Source organism: Leuciscus leuciscus (genome assembly GCF_965113295.1).
Source record: "Leuciscus leuciscus genome assembly, chromosome: 18".
Lineage (NCBI taxonomy): Eukaryota > Metazoa > Chordata > Actinopteri > Cypriniformes > Leuciscidae > Leuciscus > Leuciscus leuciscus.
Window position 1 is genome coordinate 15903051 of NC_138742.1, and position 11451 is coordinate 15914501.

At 37.1% G+C, this 11451-nt stretch overlaps 1 protein-coding gene across 2 annotated transcripts; it reads right to left on the reverse strand.

The window, feature by feature from the left end:
- Nucleotides 1-384: 384 nt before the first annotated feature.
- Nucleotides 385-11441, reverse strand: klhl21 (kelch-like family member 21). 2 transcript variants are annotated; one of them, XM_082144707.1, is made up of 5 exons: nucleotides 11288-11441; nucleotides 5717-6806; nucleotides 2920-3325; nucleotides 2728-2800; nucleotides 385-1913 (listed from the first exon to the last, which is right to left on the reverse strand). In XM_082144707.1, the coding sequence occupies exons 2-5, from the start codon at nucleotides 6741-6743 to the stop codon at nucleotides 1578-1580; spliced, it is 1842 nt and encodes a 613-aa protein (XP_082000833.1). In that variant the 5' UTR covers nucleotides 6744-6806; nucleotides 11288-11441; the 3' UTR covers nucleotides 385-1577. The 2 variants fall into 2 exon arrangements, with proteins under 2 accessions (XP_082000833.1, XP_082000834.1); XM_082144708.1 differs by lacking the exon at nucleotides 11288-11441 and adding an exon at nucleotides 6929-11281.
- Between the last annotated feature and the right edge of the window lie 10 nt (nucleotides 11442-11451).

Consider the following 11451-nt stretch of genomic DNA (forward strand, 5'->3'; position numbering starts at 1 on the left):
AGCTAAATTACACAAATATGTTTGTTTTTTTTGGAATAATGTGCACCGATAAATGGTTCACAATAAAACCAGGTTCATTTCTGATTTTAAGTTGACTTGACCTAATCGTTTAGTTTTATCCTCATTATGGAGTTAAACTTGTGTGTGCTAGATCATCTACTGGATATTCATTGTGCTCCAGCTGATGCCTCTATCTGCATCCTTACACTGTCTTCCACTAATTGATTCCAGAGGACAGGATGAACCAATCCCAACTTGATGGAAAATTAGATGCGTCTAACACAAAGGGTGGCACAGAACATGAGATAAAAATGCATGCCAGACAGTTGGTCTCTCATGATCTTACGTGTTACATACTGTATACATGCATGAAAAGAGCAAAAGTAACAGTGCTTAAGTCATTTATTGGTTGACCACACATACAAACATTACACAAATCATCTCCTTGTCCGTGTTGTACAAATAATTTTGGCCACAAAACAAACGAAACCTTCTGTAATAAAAAATAAAATGTCAAGTACCGCTTCAGCGTGTTGTAAATAATTAGTTTCATAATTACTGGTATTGTCAGACACATATATTGTCAAACACATACATTTACTCAAGAATAATGAGATACTGAATTACTACTTCCAGTTATTAGTACAGCTTCCTAAAACAATTTTGGCATAAAAACAATACCTTCATTGATTCTTCATGTTTTCTTCATCAACGCAGACAGCTTTAAAAAAAAGCTGTTTCTCATAAACTGTAACATAGTTTTCTCTAAAATAAACAATGACTAGATAATCAAACTTAATTTAATATTAAAATATGAGTTTAAAAGAAAGTCTAATACAAATTCACAAAAAAATGTGACCACTGCATGCATGCTAGATTGTCTGACACATGTAATTCTAATAAGAACATTAAAAAAAAGGGTTACACTGAGGCCCAGATTTTAAGTTTGTCTGTCAAACAAAATTGTTGTTTTTGGGAAGTCTTGGATTCTCCAAAATATTTCATTTCAACTCTTCTCTGCTTATATAAAATACTACACATTTCAGAATACAGTCAAATTATGCTATAAACAATCTACATATCTACAATCTAAGTGATCCAAACTTTAACCTATTGGAATGCTTGGGGGTCTCAAAATTATTTTTGAAAAGAACAAATGTACTTCTCATTATGTAATTATATATTATATAATATTTTGGGGGTTTGAAGTTGCAATGTTGTGAATAACTTTAGGTCCATGCTGAATTATAAAATAAATTAAAGAGAATAATGAGTGTAACCTCCATGCAATTTCCAAGGCATGGATTGCTTGAAATTTGCCAAACACGATAGGCACTATTTCATAAGTCACTTCACTTAAGTCTCTGTTCAAGGTAAACACAGCCAGCATTAGAAATGCATGCAACAATTAAAGCTGTAGTAACACACTGGGTTACTTGGAGAAATGACGCAAACATTGACTGTCCATTCACCAGCTCCCTTTACTGCCCAGTTGAGGTGAATATGTGATAAAAGTGCAAAACACTTAGTAGCGATGTCACATTGAATGACCTTCAGTCTCATGTTTCGAAAAGTTCTCAATGCACTTGATTGACATCTTGGTTGTGGTTCTGATTAACATTGTTGTTGTGGTTGTAAAGTGCCTGGTTGCGGTGGTGTCTGTGGAGGTGGATGGCGTTGGCCTCAGGTACGTCGATGGGTTCGAAGGTGCTTGGAACAAGGGGCATGAACTGTCGGAATATGCTAACACTTCCATGCCAGAAGGTGGGCTGGGGGAGCCGGCCAGCTGGCGTCCAAGATCGAGCAGAGGGGTCGTAGACCTCAACCACGTCAGATAGCTCAAAGGTGTTGTCATAGCCACCGGACACAAAGAGTCGACCACCCAAAACTGCTACACTGCCTCCAACATGAACCTGTAAGTGCGAGATGTTGTAAGTGAAGACTTTTTACTTATCTGTGTGAAAATGCAAGTCATACATACAGTGACTTGAATACACTTATTTTATGATTATTAGGTAGTTTGGTATCTTTTATCATTATTTCTTAGAAAAAAATGTATACAAAACTTTATTAATTTTAATTAGTTAATAATAACAAAACTGTTTTACTGCAGAGCCCCTAAGGGGACATGGTGATGGAATACACGAGATGGGACAAAAAAAAAATTATTTCAATGCTTAGTTCATTTTTTTATTATTATTCATTTCATCATATTATGAAATGTTTTTTAATACATTTCATCATATTATAAAATTATGAAAATTAATATTGAAATATGTTCCAAAGTATTGTACTCCCCTAGAAACCTTGTGCTTGCTAGCTATAGCACTGCTATGAAGTTTATAATGACTGATCAAGGTTAATAAGTCCCTCAAAATATCAGATATTTATGACAAGGTCAGTTCCGGTTGTAAATGGGGTGTGAGACCCCAAATACTTTCAATTGATAATTCACGATATTTGTAAAAATATACTGTTTATTGTGGAAACTCTTAATATGTCATTGATCCATGTACAGAATATGTAAAGGTGCGGTCACATACATACGGTCCATTGTTCACTCTCAATAGTGATGCATGACCAAGTTGAATTGTATTAAAATCCTCATGGGAAAATATTTTGCACCAGTTCACATCTAAATGACTCAATTTTGATTGTGAAATTTTGAAGAACAGCGGTAAATGTGACCTCATCTTAATGGACTGAAACAAGGCAAAATTGACATACTTGTGCCATGGGACTAATCTTGTCCCATTCGTGTTTCTGTGGGTTGTAGACATCAACTTCTGCCGAATCATCCCTGAAACACAACCGTTGTTATGAGAAACATAAAAGTAAATTTTCTTCATCGTTCCTTTTTCTGCAAACCACAAGGAACTGGACATTTTAAAATTTGTGGGGAAAAAGTGAGCACCTCACCTTACAAAGTAGATCAAGCCATTTAGAGTCACTGATTTGGGAGCAAAGGACCACGGAGGCAGCTCTCCACCGTTGATTAGTGACCAGCGGTTGCTTTCAGCATCGTAGCACTGAATTGCCATGGTGTCCTCTCCGGTTAAGGATCCAATGGCGTAGAGCCGCCCCCTACATGCTGTAGTAGAACAGTTATCCATGGGATGCAGCATGGGCGGAAGAGCCTCCCAGCAGTCTAGGGTATGGTCATAGCGCTCTGTGCTGTCAGAAGCTACCACATAGAGTTGACTCTTCATGACGCAGGAGCTGTGGTACTCTCTGGCTTTCAGCATAGGAGACACCTCAGTCCACTCATTCACACTGGAGTTGTATCGCCAAACGCAATCATAGAGACGTGATCCATCCGAGCCACCTGTCACAATGAATCAGGTTTGAGTGCTTAAACATGTATGCAATCATTTATCAACATTATTTTTCAAACTTGCCTACACTAATAGACTTTTTAGATTATGTGTCCCTCTTCAGAGTAGTTTTCTATAAATAGGGATGACAGAATTTGGGATTAAAAATGATAGTTAAAAAAAACAGAAGAGAATAAAGTTCGGCTCTCGCATGTGCTTTCTTCCACCAATCTGCATTCCTGCATTACTTATTGAGCCAAAACAATGCTACTAAATCTACAGTACAAAACAGATAGTAGGGCTTTTTATTCTTGAATTAGTTAACCCTGGGTCATTTTAAACCCTGGGTGAATGGAATCCTGTGTTATCTTAATTGACGTTTGACACTGCTCATAATTTTATAATAATAACAATTAAACCTGGGTATTTGTACGCTGCCGTTTCACACCGTACATTCCTAAACCCTGGGTTAACGTCATTATTTGCAAACGCTATTGGTTGTCGGTTGCTAAGCATCTAGTTGTAACATTCTAACACTGCATCGTTTCACACTGTACAAGTTTGGCACCGCAAAGCAGGGTTAAAGGGATAGTTCACCCAAAAATGAAAATTAGCCCATGATTTACTCACCATCAAGTCATCCAAGGTGTATATGACATTCTTCTTTCAGACGAAAACAATCGGAGTTATATTAAAAAAATGTCCTGGCTCTTCCAATGGCAGTGAATTGCTGTTTCTGTTTTAAAGTCCATAAAAGTGCATCTATCCATCATTAAAGTGCTCCACACTGCTCTGGGGGGTTAATAAAGGCCTTCTGAAGCAAAGTGATGCGTTTGTGTAAGAAAAATATCTATATTTAAAACTTTATAAAGTAAAATAACTAGCTTCCGGCCAAACGAACATACGGATTCCACGTATGCGAGTAATGCGACATCCTGCTGATATTTACGCTACGCCATGACACACTACGCTACTTCCGACATCATAAGTTGCGCTCTCGGCGCAAGTAGACTGCGTTTGGCCGTTTGGCTGGAAGCTAGAATTTTACTTTGTAACGTGTTAAATATGGATATTTTTCTAACACAAACTCATCGCTTCAGTTCAGAAGGCCTTTATTAACCCCCCAGAGCCGTGTGGAGCACTTTTATGATGGATAAATGCACTTTTATGGACTTCAAAACAGAAACAGCAATTCACTGCCATTATAATGCTTGGAAGAGCCAGGATTTTTTTTATATATATATATATATATATATATATATATATATATATATATAACTCCGATTGTTTTTGTCTGAAAGAAGAATGTCATACACCTAGAATGACTTGAGGTTGAGTAAATCATGGGCTAATTTTCATTTTTGGGTGAACTATCCCTTTAACACTGCAAAAGGAATGCTAGTTCTTCTGGTTCTTCTTAGCGACTCAAAAGTATTTAAGGTTAGTATAGTCCAAGTTCCAAACAAGTGACTTTAAGGGGTCATACATACAGTTTACAATTAAAAGTACAGTCACATTATTCGCTGAAATTTTGCAGGCAAAAAGGTCCATTGTCGATTGTAAAGAGTGATGGATTCTCTGCATTACATCTGATGGATGTAAATGACTCATAATGGTAAATGTGGCCACACCTTAACTGTGAGACTTAAGTCAGTATAGTTATTGACTGGTTGTTCATATAACGTAGTTAAAAATACACATTTTGTATTCTGTCAGTAATATATAATTTATAAAGATAAATAATTGAAATTTAGTTTTTTAGCATTACTTTTTAATATACAGTAAAGGCTATTATTAGATAATCTTATTAGATAAAATTAGATTGCATTAAAGTCATTAAAATGTCTGTAAATGTAGCCTACCTTTTGGAAGATTTGTTTTTATTATTATTTTTTATAAATTATTGAAATGATCTCTTCATTTCTATTGTAATTGTATATCTTTTCACTAAATATTTATTCCTTAAAAGTACTAAAAGAATCATTAATAAAACCATTAAGGAACCAGAATTGTTGACTGGAATCAGAACTGCTGAGTTCCACAGTCAGTGCTCAGTCACCTTTTTAAACACCAATTACATAACAGCAAAGGACACTTAGAATAGAAGCAGCATGTCATCTGAGATGTTTTCTCAATTTAAACATTGTCCGTTCCTAAAGGTAACTGATGTCACCTGAAATCATGTTGACCACTGCTGATCTTCTGGCATAACATTTTGTCCTATCACCACACTCTTGCATAGGCAAATATAAAGGTCTTTATTTATACATTGGCTGCCATGTTGTAAACAGTTTGAAAAGAAGGACACTCTGAGCCTACTTCGGGATTTGTTGTTGAGTATGAGTTTGTCTTTCACAGAAGTCTTTCAAGTCCTAAACAGGAAACAGTATTATTGTACTAACCTGTCACGTAAATGTCGTTGCCCAGGGCAGCTACGCTGTAGCCACCTCCAAGGTGGTCTGGGAATTCTGCTAAGTATCTCCACTGTCCGGTCTGTGGGTTGTAACAATCCACCGTAACAAGCTCATCACACTCTTGATCACATCCTCCCACCACCACCAGAATTTCGGCCAGGCCGGTGGATGGACGTGGGCGCATTCGATGACCAGGTCGATCATGGCGGTCGTATTCGTAGGACTGAAAGCTGCGTGCCTCACTGACTAACCGTAAACAGGCCGGTGACAAGTAGACCAGCGGATCACTCTCGACGTGGGCCAGAAGGTAGAAACGGCGAACAAATGGCAGACGTACTTGCTGCAACAACTCAGGCCAGTAATGCAACCGGTGCTGCAAGTCGGCTTTGACCCAGCGTACGGCAATCTGGTGTGCGGTTTCTTCCTTATCCACACACAGTCCGTCATCAGACACAAACTCCAGTAGTCGCTTCCACGACAATCGCTCAAAGTCAATGCTTTTCGCCAGCTCCACAATGTTCTTCAGCACAAAACGGCGGGCGCTAGCTGCTAGCTCACGGCAGGCATAAGCCTCTGCAAAGTCCTGGATCTCCAAGCAGTTGGAAACATCAAGTCTCTGCTCCAGGAACGCGCAGCACGCTTCTTTGACGGAAGGGAACTGAAAGAGGTCCGCCGTCTTGAGCAGAAGGTCCACATTGTCATGTGTGACGGTCACGCGACCTGTGTAGCAAAAGTCCACCAGGAGGCCCAACAGTTCAGCTGATACTTCGTGTAGCACCACACGGTCCATGGCGCTCTCTCTAAGAGTACCGGCAAACATGGCACGGAAGTATGTGCTCGCAGCTGCCAGCACAGTTCGATGGCACTGGAACTCTTTGCCTTCAGCACACAATGTGACGTCGAAAAACTTGCGCTCTGCGCGGAGCTCGTGGATGCCTCGGAGCAAGTTGATGGCGTGGGCCGTGTCAAAGAAGGGCAGCATAGAGAGCTGCGTTTGTAAAACTGGTTTCTCCATAGCAGTTCCTTATTGCTTACAGTATTTCTCTTGGTGTTTGTTTAGTCAGAACGCTGGATTCATCTTTAAACAGAGAACAGAAGTTTTATTAGTAGTTTGTAGTAGTAGTTTTTCATTCAACTTTGTGAAACTAACTCAAACAAGTCCTAAAAAAGAGAAAAGCCCAAATTGAAGTTTCAGCCTACCTGTGTATCTTCTCAAAGCGTTTAAATTTGTGAAAGGAAAGGGACACAGTAGCTTCTAGAATGAAATATCATGTGGTTATGACGAATGTGCGCAACCGTTGGTCTCTTAAGAAAGAGTGCTCATCGTGTCTGGTCTATAAATAAACCAGCAGGGTCCATTTTCACAGGATGGGAGGGGGTCTCCGCACACCGTTTAGCTTCTTTTACTGGAGATTATAGAAACTTCTCCTCTCTGAGTAACTCCTCATACAACAACAAAGCTAAAGAAGGTTTAAAGGGGTAGTTCAGCCAAAAATAAAACCATGTCATCATTTACTCAACCTCATTCATTCCAACCCTGTATTATTTCCTTCTTTCTGTGAAATGTAAAAGGGAGAATGTCAGAGCTGCTCTTTTCCATACCAGGAATGAGAATGGCAAAAAAGGACATAAAAGAACGCACTATAAAAATACCATAGAAATACTTTTGCACTATATTCAAAGTCTTCTGAAGATTTTATAGAAGTCTTATTGTGAGCTTTGTGTGAGAAACAAAGCTGTTGATCACTCACATTGTCCACTGGTGGGTGATAATGTTCAATTTATTAAGCATGCTGTTACGTTGTCTGCCGCTTTAAATTCTTGAGCTTGTTAAAGTCAAGTGGATTCTAATTGGCTTTCTATGTTTATTATCATTTAACAGCGGGAATAAATTGTTCAGAAAGTGATTCCAACGATATTGTTCCCTTGTGTTGTTATCGTTATAGCTGTGTCGTGTGGACCTGATTATTCTCATAGAATTAGGACAGTTATTAAAACTTTATAGTTATCGTCCTTGGTATGAACTGGCATTAACAGCTCATTTGCTATCATATGATTTCAGAAGACACAGAACATTTTATTGTTACTTTTATTGTTTGTTTTTTTAAGCTTATCAGTGTATTTCACCAATCACTTGTTGTGTGGAAAGAAAGTAGCTCAGACATTCTGCTTAACATCTACTGTTGTGTTTCACATAAAAAAGAAAGTAATGTGAACGACATGAGAGTGAATACATAATGTGTATTTTTGGGTGAACTACCCCTTTAAAAGTAAGATGAACAATGTCTAAATTTTACAATATACTAACAATATTTAGTATATTTACAATATTTTCAATGGCAGTGTGAGTTTAAAACAAAATGGCATTTCCATCTCCAGGATCAGGTATCAAAACAGAGTGGCAAACACATATGACTCCTTTAAGGCACAAAACAACCATAGCTTACTGAAGAGCAAATGCGACACGCAGAGATTAACCTTTGCAGCAGGCAGCTCTGAAGTTTTATGAAGGTTGACTCATCAAAATGAATGAGAGAGGGAGAGAGAGGGGCCCTAAAGGGTCAACAAACTGCAGAGAAATAGACCTGCTCTGAACAGCAAAGCTCTACAGTTTCCAGTGAGAGACCTACATTATGCGTAGCAGCGCCGAGGAGGAATTATGCATTCACTTTCTACTGGGCTCCCGAGAGACTGGGTATTTTTGGAATTTATTAGATGCCAATATATATATATATCCATAATGCAGTTTCTCAGTTCTGAGTTTGTATCTGTAAGCGAAATTAATTACCTGAAAAACGGTCGACCGATAGTGGATATTACTGATAAGGCCCACGCTGCCCGATAACCAATTAATCAACCGATAGTTTTAAAGATGGATACTGAATGGAAACAAACGTAACGCATAAAATAGTGAACTTTATTACAAATATTGAAAAACACTACTGAACCATGAAAGTATACTGTATTTATATATGAATTATACCTTGATCATTCATGTTAGTTCATAGTGTCATTAACTACTGTTAAGAGAAACGACTTTAAAATGTAAAAATCTATTAGTAAATGTTAAAATTAACGATGATGAACAATACTTTTATAAACCTTAGTTAATGTTACAAGTGGGGTCTTATTGTAAAGTGTTACCATTTCATATAAATCCAAACAGTCATGCTTAAAGATGGCCATCTTTCAATATCTACACAAAGGCCATTGAAATTAGACACATATGTAATTGTATATATACTCTCACACTTTATTTGCTTCTATTTTAGAACATCTAATATAAATAACAAAATATGTATTTAATGATAATACATTTTATGTTTTCATTTCTAACAATCGCTGCTTTTCAAATCCAAATTTGATTCTCTTCAATGACTGACTATAATGTTTTAATAACAAAGCAGCACAGAACTGAATAAGTGAGTCCTGGTTTTTAAAAGGTCATGGTTTATGAAGCAACCATCTCGTTCCTCTCATACCTGTTGGGTATTAGGCAACTCGAATGCCAAAGTGCTTACTAGCATTCTGTTTACCAGTCAGTCCAAGAATAGCATGGCTGACAGTGACCAACACTTCACTTCTCCTGACTTCTTGTCTTGTCATGTCAATAAGGTGTCATGATCTATAGTTAGGAGACATGATAATTGACAGGAAATGATACGGTCACTCTGTGCCGTATCATGAGCTGCTTTATTAACAGTAGGCCTTTCTAAAACATCATTTTGAAAACATACAGATCACTCAAAAACGTATCAATCATTATTGAATATTTATATAGGAGTCGAGTGAACTTCAGATTTGTCCTTTTACTGGATCCACTAGATCTTGCAACCAGTGGACCATATAAAGTAACTTCTTTGTACAACTTCAGAATAGCAAACCCCTTTACGAACCCCTCAGGGCCCCTCTTCCATCTGCACAGCCATTGTACAGCCTTTATGATTCTCTAACCCACCAGCGGTCTGCAGTCTAATGTTGCACCTGGCTGAGAAATTCCCATCATAACACAGCTGCCATGGCTCTGCATTCCATCAGCAAGATCCCAAAGTAGCCTAGCTGAGCATGTTTGGGCCTCAGGACATCCATGATCAGGCCCTGCTTCACTCTATATAGCCAATTAGACCAGTCCTCAATCCATCACATTTATGCTGAAGCCATCACTAGCCCTTGTAATAAGGATAGGATTTGTTCATTTTGTGTGAATCAATCAATGCTATTTACATATTTGCTCATTTGCATTTATATAAATATTTACACACACTACTTGGTCAAAAGTTTGGAATAATTAGGATTCTAACACACACACACACACACACACACACACACACACACACACACACACACACACACATTTCTGCAATTTTACATAAAAAATAAATAAATAAAAATTCTGATTTATAAGCTTGTTTACTTCAATTCAAGTCAAGAAGACCCCACCGGGATAGAAAAAGCACACACACACAAAAGTTTGGAATAATTAAGACTGTTTCATGTTTTTTTTTTTTGCTAACCATAAAAATAAAAAATACAGTAATATTAAAAAAGGTAATATTGTGAAATATTATTCATATTTTAAAAAACAGTTTTTCATTGTAATATATATATTAAAATGTAATTTTGTATTGGCAAATCTGAATTTTCCGCATCATTACTCATTCAGATTAGATGCTCAAGAAACATTTCTTATTATTATCAATGATTTCTTGTTATTATCAACAGTTTTTGCTACTTATTGTTGTGAAAACAATGATACGCCATTCAAAACTTTTTCAACACTGATAATAATAAGTAGTATTATTAATAAGCACCTAATCTGCATATTAAAATGATTTCTGAAGGATCATGTGACACTGAAGTCTGGAATAATGATGCTGATAATTGAGCTTTGCATCACAGGAATAAATTACATTTTAAAATATATAAAAAAAGAGAACATCTATTTTAAACTGAATAATTTTAAAGAGACTTTTTTCAAAAACATAAAAAATCTTATTTTCAAACTTTTGACTGGTAGTTCATATGTATTCAAACTGATGAACATATGAAAAAAAATATAAGACAGATGTTTGGCTCTACAAGTTAGGTAGGAAATCAATCTAATCCACAAAACTGCACATAAAAGCAAGTATGTTTACAAATTTATGGATTACAAATATATTATTAATAATGTCTAGACCTTGTATTTTGAGATTAAAGAAGATCAGACCTTTTATCAATAGCCTACAGCCAGAAGACCTTCAAAAGACAGTCTATTTTAAGATTTGACCTGATAGTTATTGTCATGCATTGCTGAATCTTCACCTACTGCCAACTAACGTTACATAGCAAAGAGGCTTCACGTAACAGCGGAAACGTTTCTTATATAATTAATTTTCAATCGAGTAAAGTAATTCTAAAGACATCTGAGCAAAATCCAGCGTCATGAATCCCTACAGAAACATGCGTGAATCGGTTTCCGACACAATAACCGTCTGCTTCGTTTGAGAAAAACAACACGAGACGCGTCACATTTTCACCTTCATACACACAGGCTGTTTCTGACGCATTTCTACTCACCCAGTCCAGCCGTTAACGATTTCGGTTGCTATTCGCCTCGGATAGTTTGACAGATTGGTCAAATTTGTGCAATATCTCTATGTATCGTTTTAACTTTGCTAGAGTATCAGTTTTTTCTTCGCTCATGTCAGCGCCATGACTCCGCATCATAAAAGACCCTCATT

Coding starts and splice junctions, on each gene's coding strand:
- klhl21 (XM_082144707.1), bottom strand. CDS start 6,743: ATGGAGAAACCAGTTTTACAAACGCAGCTCTCTATGCTGCCCTTCTTT. Junction 3,326..5,716: donor CAACGACATTTACGTGACAG/GTTAGTACAATA, acceptor TCATTGTGACAG/GTGGCTCGGATGGATCACGT. Junction 1,914..2,727: donor AGATTAGTCCCATGGCACAA/GTATGTCAATTT, acceptor TCGCACTTACAG/GTTCATGTTGGAGGCAGTGT.